The sequence below is a fragment of the Neomonachus schauinslandi genome, chromosome 4 (genome assembly GCF_002201575.2).
Source record: "Neomonachus schauinslandi chromosome 4, ASM220157v2, whole genome shotgun sequence".
Lineage (NCBI taxonomy): Eukaryota > Metazoa > Chordata > Mammalia > Carnivora > Phocidae > Neomonachus > Neomonachus schauinslandi.
The window spans coordinates 47,236,428-47,249,643 of record NC_058406.1 but is presented as its reverse complement, the minus strand read 5'-3'; the positions used below and the strand labels follow the sequence as shown (position 1 = coordinate 47,249,643).

Genomic DNA, 13,216 nt, shown 5'->3' with positions numbered 1-13,216 from the left:
CATTTGTGTCCCTCATTGATAGAGCCCTCAAAATTATTTGGAAAGTGGCAGGTGGAGATGAAATAAGCAAACAGAGATCTGAAATTTACATGAAAACCTTAAGTTTCGAAACTTACCTGTTTCATTTGCTATAAAAATTAAAAAATAAAAAGGTCAACAGGAAATTAAAAGAAATCACTTAAGAGCTATTTTAAAGGAGAAAAAAGAAAACTAACAGAAGAACAGAATGACCAACACCAAGAGAGGCCAAGTCAAATGAAAACCGCAATAAATATGTCTGAGGCTAGAAGTGTTTGTGCTTTCCCTGGCTGGAACCTATCATTTCTTAATTATATCCTATGTGTGTTTTGCAAGATGGGAGCTGCTGTCAAGAGGAAGGACAGCCTCAGACAGGGGAGGAGCCACGACCCACCCCTTGGTCCTCACATACCTGTACAGAAGCGAAATCCCCCGAGGCACAGGCACCCAGAATAGCAGCGCCCACAAGAACAGACTCCACCTCTTGCGACAGGACCACAGGCATGCCTGCACAGGACAAGGCCACACCTTGGTTAGGGAGCCGGCCAGCAGCCCCAGCACCAGAAACACCTGACATGATGTGGCGTGAAGGCAGCAGTGGACACCCGCTCCCCGGTCCCCACAGTGCTCCGGTCCTTGGCATGACCTGATTCTAAAGGATTTCACAGCCTGTACCTGCTGGTAAGGCAGCCAGGAGCCCCAAGGGACCTGCCACCCCGTACATCAACTCATGAGACCTCTTTGCCCAGATCTCCCAGGCTTCTGCTAGCTGCTACCTGCCATTTGGTTCAAGTTCGTTTCAACAAACACTTCTGGAGTGCTTCGAGGGGCCCAGCGAATGCAGAGATGAATCTGACTCGGTCCTGCTCTTTGGGTCTCAAAGGGGAGGTGGATGAGAAAGAGATGACGATGGTGCAGGGGGTTGGTTCTCTAACTGAGATGCACTAAGAACAGGGAAGTAGTAAGGGGGTGTGATTAATCCCTCTGGCAGCTTCTTATTTCTCTGCGTACAAGCCAAAGCCCTTACGATGGCCGCCAAGGTCCTCCAGAGCTGGTGCCCACCCCGACTGTCGCCTCCCCTCCTGGCCACGCTGGCCTGGCCTCCATGTTTTCTTGAATCAGCTTTGGGGCCCTCACCCATGCTGTTCCTTCTGTCTGTGTCACTTCCTCCCAGATGCCCACACAGCAACTCCCTCTGCGTCCTTCGTGTATTTGCGCAAACACCCCCTTCCCGCTGCGGCTTTCCTGACCATTGGGTTTAAAGGGACAACTGACCCATGATATTCCTCATGCCCCCCCTGTTTCCTCAGCATCTTCCCACCCAGCACGATTACTTCTCTTGTTTACCATCTGTCTCCCCTGCTAGAACAGAAACTCCATGAGGCCAAGCACTGGGTCTCAGCCACGGCTGAATCCCTAGAATTGAGACTAGTTAACCAGGATCTAGCACATGATAGGGGTTAAATGGTGAAAGAACAAATTTCCCGGAGAGGGAATGGAGGTTCATCACAATGGAGATGAGCGTTACGGGGGTATCTGAAGGACGAAGAGTGGTCCACCAGGCAGCAAGAAAGCCCTCCGCATGCCAGGGCTCACAGTGGGTTTAAGGTGAATATAAAGAATTTAGAATTCTCAGGATTTTAGATGTGTATATGTGTATATATGTATAATATAAATAAAATACATACAAAATATAAATGCATTTGCCAATCAGGAGATGGCAGCAGACTCCACAGAGGTAAGCTCTGTAGCCAGACCCAAAAGTCTTCCTCTACTCAAGACAGGAGACTGACTTTTCCAAACACTGGATTTGTCTTCCTATCTTTTCTGGGAAGACCTCCCTGACACATCTACCCCTGGGGTCCCACTACCTCCTGACTCCTCCTGCTACTCCCAGGCTGGGTCAGCAGCCCGGGCCACCCGGACAAGGGGTCAGGGAACAGAACTCCCGCACGCAGCCAGAGGGCTCATGAATACCAGCCCCCAGACCGCAGGGCCGGCACCCAAGTCTCTCCTGGAAAGTACAGGGGTGGGGTCTCTGAAAAAAGCTCAGAGCCAGTCCCACTAGCCCTGGGTCCTTCAGCAAGTTACTCAAACATTTAACCTCGGTTTCCCAGTGTGTAAAATGGGGATGATACTAAGACTTGCTGCACTGTTTGCGGTGAGGATTCATGAGAGGAGGCACACAGGGGGCTCAGCACATCTCTAGCCTCCGTCAAGCCTTTGGGAATGGTGGCTACTACCGTCAGAATGAAGACTGATGGTGAGTGAAGGCCCTCTACACATACTTCACTGGGCTGGAAACTGCAATGGTGGGGAAGGGACAGGGCAGGTGCCCATCTACCATCTACAGGGGAAGGACAGATACCAGGCCACATGGAAGGGCTGTGTTGGCCAAATCAGGAGAGCACTGCATGCCTTTGCAGAATCCAGGGATGATGCGGACAGGAGTGTGACTACAGCCGCCCCCGCGGACCTGGCACTTTTTAGAAGATCACAAGCACCTCCAAACACCTCCCAGCCCCTCCTGACCCTGTCAAAAGCCTGACTAGTTCTGAGCAGGGAGGAGTGACCTACAGTCAGTCCCCTCCCCCTTGAGAACCGGAAACCAGAGTGAGCCCGATGAATCCCCCACGAGCTCTCTAGTTGCACCCTAAGTGCTCTGGAGCCAGACTGGAAGAGTTTGAATTCCGGCTTCCTTGCTGACTTAGCTGTGTGATCCTAGGCAAGTTACTGCACCTCTCTGTGTCTCAGTTTCCCCATCTGCAAAATGGGGCTAAAATTCCACCTCCCTCTAGGGCTGCTCAGAGGATTAAAAGTGCAATTGTAAGGAAGGCACTTAAAACAGTGCTTGGCTTAGAGAAAGCACTAAATTAGCATTAGCTATTAGGAATCTTAATATTGACCTGATCTCTAAAACCTCTCCTCATCCCTGCCATGGCAGGGGTGGGGGGAGGGGGGACCAACTCACTGCTTCTGCTTCTCCTTGAGGTCAGTACCCCCTCTTCCCTGCCCACCCCCAGCCTGCTGTAGGTCCCAGGACACTGGCGTGGGTAGACCTCACCCATGGCTTGCTTGTCCTCATGGCTGCATCCTTGACCAAGCTCTAGTCCGGCAGCCTCTTCATGCAGCTGGTTAGGTTGGGTTGGTTAGGTTCCTGCTGGGCCCCTGCAAACCTAGGGGTGGTAAGACTGTGGGTGGCCCCAGGGGGCTGCCTGGTCATCAGGGTTTCCCTACAACCAGCCCACACCTCTGCAAACAGACCCTTTGTTTGACTTTTCTCCAAACTTCGAGTGTGTCATCTGTTCCCTGCCTGGACCTGACTCATACGGACACCAGCATCCCCCACTCTACTGTCCGGACACTGGGCAGAGTACCAAGAGCACTTTTTCTCTTTGCAATGACACTTTTGGCAGGACATTATTGTTCTTCTTTGTATCCCCCTGCCAAGCTCATGCTTGGTACACTGGTGTGCTCAGAGATGGCTTCTGAGTGAATAAATGGAGGGACAAATGATGAAAATAATGAATAAGACAGAAAGGGGAGAACCCTTGCTGTAACTGCCAGAGCTGAAAAAAACAAAATTCAGACAGAGGAACATTGAGTCCCAAGTCAATGGGGGAAACCTACAATTACTTAGCACACACCAAGTATTTCTTGAAACCACAGTTAAACTAACTGCCAGAGGTACAGGGAGATTCTTCCTCCTCACGTAGAAGACATTTTCCCAAGTTGGCAAAGCCCCATTCTCCCTGCTTGCACGGAGAAGCCTGCTCCCCAAATGGCAAATATTTGCTTACAAAATATTAAACTGCTTTTCTTTTTTTTTCCCCTCAAACACACCTCTTTTTTTTTTTTTTGCATGGGGCTGCTTTAAGGGAAGAAGTGAACGGACATGTATTAAACACTGACTTTGAGCCAAGCATAGAGCTTGGTGCTCACAAACTCATGAGCAGGTACTCCTCAGCATGATCTATTAGAGGGAAATAATATTCTTTCTTTCAGAAGAGGAAAGCGAGGCTTGGGGAGAGGTGAACCAACTTGCCCAAAGTCACAGAGGGGATCCCCTGCTCTTTCCAGGACTCCATAGTCTCCAAAGAACCTTCTAAATTCCATTGTGTTTTTGACAGGTATTCCTAAGACTCATGTAGGTCCATGGTCCTCTCTAAGCCTTTCTTTGCAGGAAAACCAGAGCAATTACAGTATTTAAAGGCTTCAAAGACTCTACCTATACACCCACTGCAGTGTACGTGCCTTTTACAGGAACAAATGCAAATGTGTTCTTTTCTCTGAGCGGCTGGGTGAAGGAGAGGAAGAAGGCAGCTCTGCCTGGAATGTGAACTATTTTATCTGATGCATTAATGAGTTTAGCAGAACCCAAAGCATTTAAAGGCAGATGCACTTTGCCATCACTTGTCAGTCACAGCTTCCCAAAGCAGAGGAATTCCAGCCAAAGAAAAGGTCCCTTTGTCTGGAACTGTAACTGGTCCACAGCCAGAGACAAAGGGTCCAGTTTCAATCGGAATCCAAATAATGATGAACAGCCTTTTCATTCAACAGCCTGAAGAACGGTTTCCAAAGCAGAGCTTTCTGTAAAGCTGCTGTGAGTCAGCGCAGGGACGTGAGGCCTGGAAGAGGACCCACTTTCATTAAGGCCAGAGCCATGGTGCCCGGTCAGGACCCAGGGTCACTCACACTGCCCTGCTCCCAGGGCCCTGTTTCCCATTTCCCACAGGTGATGTGTTAGCCAAGGCAGATCTTCTCTCCCCTCCTGCATCCTGGTAGGAAGGCTTCGTGGCTATCAGAAGGCTAGAAATTGGGAAGTCACTCACAGATCACATTTTAAATGTGAATCTTGTCCGACTGGCCGACTTTTAGATAAAATGTGGTTATCAGTTTTCTCTTGGGGAAAATTACAAGGTAATTTGGGCTCCTTTTTTTAGGTCTTTCTTCTTTCTGCCTCAGAATGGCCCACATCCATAGGCTGTGGACTCTTTGGTAAAGGAGAGTAATCATCACATGATTACGAATTGCTCAGAAAAGCTAAGAAACCTGGATGGGCAGCGCAGAGTAGGGGTTGCTGGGCCTAGACACTCCCAGGTCACGGTCCTGGTACCGCCTGTCCCCTCTTGTCTGACTCTGGAGAGGCAATTTCATTGATCTCCCTGAGCCTCAGTTTCTGTGTCTCTAAGATGAGGCACCAATTTCTACCTCTCAGCAGTTCATGAGGTTAAATGTATACAGAATGGCTCCAGCAACACACAGTGGGAACTTGGTTAATGGTAGTAATTTCTGTACTCAACATCCTGATATATTTACCCTTAGACTAGGTGCTTTTTTTTTTTGTACTGTCCTCTGGCTTGTGCCTCAGTCTACTTACCTCTATCTAAAATGGGGCTAAGTAATTTAATTAGTTGGATGTCACAAAGTGCAAGGGTTAACTATGCGCCTGACATTTGGTATAGCTCTCCTCTGCAGGGACTGGCAGGGTGTGAGGGGGCATAGGTGATATGATGAGGCAGCATCAAGACTCACCCAGCTGTCAGAGGAAGGAATCCACAGGATGGGAGACAGCAAGAGACCATGACAAAGGGACGCCATTGAAGGATGGGCTCATGTCACGTTTGAGCTGGGGCTGTGGGCAGGGTCCATTCCCTTCTGTTTCCTTTCCCTTGTCCCACTCTGGTGCCTGGCCATGGTGGGTGGGTCCCGGGGTGGGGTGGGGAGGATGCCAGGCTCCCGGAGACACCGGGGGAGAAAGGAGCAAGAGACATGAGGCCACGAGTTCCAGAGGAACGGAAGTCCAGGCTCGGCTCTGTAATACCAGCAAGCCTCTGGCCAATGGGGTCCCCTTCTTAAGGCCCAGGGATCTGCACCAGGGATCCTGCTCTGCTGTGCTCATATCACAAAGGGATCAGCCCACGACTGGATTTTCTCTCTCTGTGTCAGGAGCTATGAAAGAATCACAGGATCTTGGGATCTCAGGGCTCAAATTCCCATCTGCAGCCAGACCCCTGTTCCCACAGCAGTTGGGCTCTGACTTCTTTCTTCAAGACAGCTTCCTTGTCCTTTCCTCCAGACCACTTGCCCTGCCCTGTCGCAGGTCCAAACCAGGGTGGAGGTACCCCACTATGTTTCCATAAAACTCCATGCATTTCTTACTCTGAGCTCTTGCCTCACTACATTTGCACATCCGTTTGTCCTTGTCAATAGACTTTGAGATCTTTGGGGGCAGGAGTCCTGTCTTACTCATCTCTGTCTCTTCAATATTCCCCACGAGCGTGCATTAGAAGAGGTGCTCAGACGGTTCCATAAATACTTACGTTACGACCTAGCCCTTGCTGACCTTTCTCATCTCATTTCTCAGGATCATTCAATAGTTGGATTCACAGAGAAGTCACTTTCTCCAACATGACTACAAATACTTCACAGTTATCATAAGGAAAAAAACATACATTTTAACCTAAAGATTCAAAATAATCTGGCACATACCCCTACACTCTGCTATTTCCAACCGTGTCCGGCTGTCAGCCAGGCACATTTACTGCCAGGCCCCAAACGACCTATTCTCTTCCTCCTCAGACTCACCTGTAATGTCCGCATGCATCTGCACAAAAAGGGGATTCTTGCTCAGGCCTCCGCACAGGAAAAGCGTGCTGATAGAGTGCCCGGCTGCCTCCATGGCCTCTATAATGAGGCGGGTGCCAAACTGAAAGGGAAAAGCGGAAGAAAGCATCAGTATAGCAGCACAAGGAAAAAGCTCTGGAACATTTACTAAGTGTTTGCCCAGCCCCGGACACCACACTGAGAGCTTCGCACACCCAGTCTCGGAGAGCTGAAGCTCCAAGAGATCAGGTTGCCTCTGATCACTGTTAATGAAGTCACAGAGCAGGAATTCCAACCTGGGCCTGTCTGACTCCCAAACCCTCTTAATTACTCTACCATTTGCTTCCATCAGTAGTTACACAACATTGACAAAAACAACTGACAATGTTCACACAGTTCATATTAACAGAGTTCACCGAAGCAAATATTTGCGGAGTGCCCACTGTGGGCCTGATCCTCCAGCAGGGACCGGGGATGGAGGAGGTGGCCGGGGGCGGGGGGGGGGGTCTCTGAGTCAGTCTTCATTCCGGAGATAGGAACTAAAGAGGTTTCTTCTTTGGAAAAGGGCACCCAATAACATCAGCAGCAGAAACGGGAAGAGAGCTCTAATCGCATGAAGTGAGAGTAAGACTTCAGACTGACAAAGGGCTAACCTGACCTTTATTATCACCTGGAACCAGGTGGTGGTTCTTCAGGGATGCTTCGGGAGCCAGAGCCCATTCTAGTCAGTCCTTCGCGGTCTGGGATGACGTGGAAATCACACCCTCTGGCTTGCTCAGTGTTCTGCCATATTTTCATTTCAGCCCTCATGTGCTAGGAACTCCCTAAAATGTGCTATACTCATCCTTGACTTGCTCAGTTTACTCAACTCAGTAAAAATCATGGATGCCTGGGAAAATGACACCACCGTAGGGTCACCGGGGTGAATGTTAATGTATAATTCTTTAGGTTTAACTAGGATATGCAAACAGCTAAAAATCCTAGTTTATTTGCAAGTTCAAAAACGAGAAGCTCACGAGTCTAATTTACTTGGGGTCAAGGATTAAAACCAAAAAGATGAACGGTGACATGACTTTAGGAGGCAGCCACATGGCAATGGTTGAGAAAGGGGCTCTGGAGAGAAATGAGAGAGACCTGTTTTTTTTTTTTTTTTTCGTGGAGAGAGAGCCCTTGAGATGTTTAGAGAGTGATTAATTCTGAGGGATGACACAGTGCCAGGTGTGGACAAGGGGGTGAGTTGATGAAGCGGAGGGAGGAGAAGGTCAAGGATCTGGGAGGCCACAGATGGGGAGGCCACCAAGAAGGCTGGGTTGGGGCTGGAGAGAGGATTCGAGTCAATGTCATGGATTTAGTGACAGTGTGACGGTATTGCTGGGAAGGTGGTACCCAAGTGTGCAGAGAAGGGGAAGGAGGTAGTTTAGCATGAGGATAGGCTGTATCAGAGGCTTAACCAAAGTGAAGGAAGAGGGTTTGGGAAGTGGTCAGGATGTCTCCCTGACCACTGTCCCCAGGGGGTAAGATGTAGGGCAAGTGAAGCCTCTTTTGACCAGGCAGCTTGGAGGGCTGTCTCCCCCATGCCTGAGTGTGCCTCTGGGAGAGGGACTGGCTAGAAGGTGTTCTGGGGACCATGGGTCATGAAATCCTGAATGCTGTGGAGGAAATTATGAGAGATGAGGGGCAGTTCGGGAGCAAAAGCACAGCAGTTCCAGCCCAAAGGCCTTCAGCTATTAGCGAATCTGGTAAGAATATGGATTAGGTAAAACTTGGGCCTCCAAAAATAATCCACAGATGTAGTGTGTTAAAAAAAATTAAAACATGTTGTACCGTATAAGGCCAGATCCTGCTTATTGCATGTGGCTGATTACCCCCAGATGTTCTTTCATAAGCTTTTGGGGGGTCATGAACCCTCTTGAGAATATGATAAAACCTACTGACCTTTCCAGAAGAAAGTCACTTACAAAAGAGCACTATAAATGATTTCGGGAGGCCTACAGATGCCCTTACATCTACCATGGATCATTCGGTGTCTGTGCATTGCAGGACAGCCTAGTCAGCTCGAGGGGCAGGAGTCCGTAGTAGCTAAGAGCATGGCTTTTGAATTCAAGAAACCTAGGATGGCATTAAGACATTTCACCTACTTCTGGGAATCCAACCTGTATCCAACCTTTCTACGACTCAATCCTCATTTTTTAAAAAAAGTAATAGTAATATTATATTCATGGGTTTGAGAACTCTATGAATTGTCAGAAATGTTAACATGCAGAAACAATTTTAATGTGGTCTTACATTTGGCGAAATATTAGTATCTGTCTTGCACGGCTGTTGCTGGAGACAGTGTATGTACAAGACACACAGGAGTACCGAGTACATGGAAGGGGTGTGGAAATGAGCGCTATCCTGGTTACTAGCTGTAGTCTAGGCACTCTGCTATGCACTGCGCTATCCTCACTAATCTTAGGACAAACTCAAAAATTGCACCTTGTTTTCTCCATGTAGGAGTTATGGGATTTGCCTGAGGCAGTAGGGTCTGCCTTGGGAGAGGATAGCTGCACCCCCCACCCCCATATGCATGGAAATACCATGCAAAGTTGGTATTTCTGATACTTCCAAAACCACAGACCTGTGGCTCACGTGATTAGCAGGCCAGAGCGGAGGGTAACACAAAGCACATTCCCTTGGGAAAAGGCAAAAAAGTATCAGAACAAGAGGCACTCCCTTGGGAGGGGCTGTGACAGCCTGCGACTCCCCCGTGTGGCATTGTTGGCTGGAATTTCCCACTCAGGCTGGCAGCTAGCAACAGGGCCTTCCCTTCGGGTGTCCCAGGCTCCACTGTGAAACGTTACACCCTCCTTAAATGCCCTGCCACAGGGCTTTGTGCTAAAATGATTTTGTGCTCACCTTTCTGGAAAAAATGTTTTCACAGAGAAATTTAAATTAAAATTAGGCTATTCCACTGGGAATGTACAGAACCAAATGCAAATCGAGAGACTTCAAATGCAAATAGTACTTTTTAAGGGTCTATTCTGGAAGGAAAGCTATAGATGAACAGGCTATGGATAAACTGGTTGTTTGACAAGTCTTTCAATTAAGTGTGATCAAGAGAGAATTTTACTTCATGGAGCGTTTTCGCACAGTCCCAAGTTAACTTCATTACAATATCTCTTTCATTCTATTCCTACAAAATACCAACCACAGATATCACTATAGAGAGCAATTTGTTTAACTTTAACCTATTCACAGCAAGTAGATGCTAGGGCAATATTCAGAGCCAGTGAAACAAAAAAAAAAATTTTTTTTTTTCAAGTTGATCATCATGGGAAAATATCTGTGATCAGACTACTTAATTAAAATGCACATTTTTGCTTGAAAGATCAGCACAGCCTCGTACCTTTGCAAAAACGGTTTGAACCCCTCACAATTCAACTGGCCCCACAATAAAGCCTTATCAAATGATCGGTCTTAAATTTCCTTCCCTTCGTGGTATTATAAAGGTCATTAAGACAATGGACAGAATAAATATGATAGCTATTAATACATGTACGACCCCTTAAATACAAGATTGATTTTCTGAGTGTGTGGTATTTGGGAAAATGGAGCTGGCTCCACCCAGCTCGCGCCCCGTTTAACCTCATTTATATATTCTTGGACTTCTGCTGCCGTGTTCTTACCAGGAAGGGGGCCTCTGAGAGGCAATCTCGGCCAAAATAACAACGTTTGCTAAGATGCATACAAGAAAAACTGGTCTTGGAAATGCCTGAAAGCTGATTTTGTCCGTGTAGCTTTTACAAACATTTCAAAGAAAAATGCAGGTTGGTAGAGGGGAAAGAGCAGAAGAATGGGAATGAGACAGGTGGTTCTCGGACAGGCTCACGTTCCGACTCCACCATGCGCCCGCTATCTGACGCGGCAAGGTGGTTTTCCCTCTGTCTGGAAGATGAGGACAATCCCACCTACCACTGTGGGTAGGTACTCTGGTGCCTGGTACAGCAGGTGGGCGTCAGTGAAAGGGGACAGCTCTTATCATCATGGGACGGTGCCCCTTGGTCTGCCTCTTAGCGTGTACTCAGAGGATGAGCATCACACAGCTCTGATTTTCCATTTCCATGCAGTCATTTCATTCCACTCTAAGACTTTTCATACAATAGCACTGACTACCAGAAAATGAAAGTTTCTCAATACTTCATATACCTACTTTATTTCAGAAAGCCATGGCTTCCCATCTCAGCTCTGCCACTTACTAGCTATAGGAAATTGGGCAGGTTAATGAACCTAACTAAGGCGTAGGTTTTTAATGTGTGGAATGGGGATGCTAACACCTACCTCACTTGTAAATATTTAGCACAGTGCCTGGCACATAATACCGCAAAACTATATTATTTATCATTATCATCATTATTACCATAAAACAGGATGACTAAATAATTGTCTTTACTACTGATGCACATTAATCTCCTCCATATTCATTTTACTCTTCACTCCCTCCATTCTGATAGATGCCAGAATTATCTGGTTTTGACCAAGTTCCCATAAATAGTGCCGGCTGATTGATTTCACTGAACTGGCCAAGCTATTAAATCAATGACAGTTGCTTCAGGAAGATACAGTCAAACTGGTATATAAACTGCAAGGACTGTTTCATCTCATCAAGTTGGCCTATTCCATGTAAGACTGTATGTTCCCTTCGTGGTTGGGAAGCTCTGCTCTCTTATCCCATCTACACGGTACCTGGACAAATGTGAACATAAGAAAATCACTTCTGTTAGTGATACGGATGTATAGGAAAAATGTATGTAGTTCCATTATTTGAAGGAATAAGGTTTTGAAGGAAGTGGTATATAAAGAAACAAAATAACTGAATGGCATATAAGTATGTCCACAAAACATTAACAAAAAAACTTTCTGTGTGTCTTTGAAAAATAAATTTGAATCAGAATTCAGTGAACTGATTTTTCCTTTCTGTTGGTCCACGTTCTCTTACCAGAGTGACTAAGCCTCACTTAATTAATTGTAATTTTGGGATTCCTCCCAGCTCTGAAACCTGGAAAGCCACGACCCATTCCTCCAAAAGGTACTTCCTAACATATGCACACATACAGTCTTCTGGGCATGTACCCCATTTTTGGATCACCTCGGGAGATTCCTTAGATCGAGATGTTTAAGCTTCTAGGATTTTGTTTTCATTTTGGATTGATCTTCAGTGTAGGACTTCCTAATGTGTTAAATTCTCCCCTCCTCTCCCTAACCATCCAAACCTCTCATTGAAGCAGCTAATTATCTAAAAACAAACACTAAGGATGCTTACTATTTAAAGGAACCCTATAATGAATCCTTTTGCGAAGTGAACAATATCGTGTGTTTTCTAAGTTTGCGCATTCTTAACATTGCCTTTCTTAATGCAAGCATAAATGGCATCTGCTTCTACTTAATTGAACTTGGAAGACAAATTAAATAAATGACAAGTATGATGTTCAAAGACTCGAACTCCTTTCAGCTTTCAGCGATGTGAGGTGATTAGTAAAGCAGGTGAAGACCTTCATCAAGATTTCCTTCCGAAAAGACACATCTCTTTTTGGCAAGCTCCCTTTTAATTAACAATCTCTGTCACACAAGCACATGATGTATCTTGGAGGAGCATGCGGCCTAAGGTTTATTGATAGCCCTAAGTCTCTTTAAAAATGGCATTAAAGTGTCTTACAGCAATGGCTTGAACTGTGGCCAGGTACAGAATGGCAAGATCATCGAGGTCCTGAGACAGCTTCAACCCGGTGACCTGTAGGGATGAAGAAAAGAAAAGAAAGAGATGGCCAAAAGGAGCTGCCATGGATAGAGATAGTTCCCATGAAACACGTTCAGATGTGTTTTCTTGCCCAAACAAGTTCATATGCAAATCCCCTTTTTGTGAGCTGAACGTGAAATGACTACCAAATTGTTTAATCTCCAGACCTGGGAAAAACGATCATTTCTTCTCCAAGAGAAAGTGCCCTGCCTTGTATTAACAAAACAAAACAAATACTTTACTGAGATCGTGTTTGATATTCCTTAGCATGGAATTAAATGTCTTTCTTCCCCTTTAAAGAAAATGTTCTTTTAGGACAAACACCCATTTTCTTTGGCTTACAGAGATCGACATGCAGCAGTGGCTTCTAGTAAAAGATGATCTTACTCCGAGTTCTGCCGTTGTCAGAATTCAGTGTAACAGCATCCAGGGGGGATTCAGGGTAAAATAATATGTCTCCTATAAATGTTATACCTACTAAGGGATAATTTACAATCTGTGGTTTGCAAGGGAATCCCATTAAAGTCAATCGGAACCACATGCTTCTATGGAGTGTGTCAGTTTCTGAGAGATTCCAGAACTGAACAGGATGCTGGATTTGGATGCCTTCAAGACCTGTTCACAGTCCCTCCTTCACATCTCCCATTTACGAACGTCTTCTCTTGGGACATTTCTAGACGGCGAAGGACTGCTGGGTTCTTCAAGCCTACTAGGAATTTCATGGGCATCGATACCAGAGCTCACTTTGTATTTTCACATTACAAAATTAATTAACATAACCTATGCTTACTCAGGGCCTACGGTGGGTATGATCCT

General features: G+C 46.4%; 1 protein-coding gene across 4 annotated transcripts in view; it reads right to left on the bottom strand.

Moving 5' to 3' along the window:
- FGGY (FGGY carbohydrate kinase domain containing) overlaps positions 1–13,216 on the bottom strand; it is a 388,228-nt gene that overhangs the window by 77,488 nt on the left and 297,524 nt on the right. For all 4 annotated transcript variants that reach the window (XM_021683954.2, XM_021683958.1, XM_044914038.1 and 1 more), the window contains 3 exons: positions 12,320–12,394; positions 6,607–6,727; positions 431–525 (listed from right to left, as the gene is read on the bottom strand). In XM_021683954.2, coding sequence (XP_021539629.1) covers positions 431–525; positions 6,607–6,727; positions 12,320–12,394 — 291 coding nt within the window. The remainder of the gene's footprint in view (positions 1–430; positions 526–6,606; positions 6,728–12,319; positions 12,395–13,216) is intronic.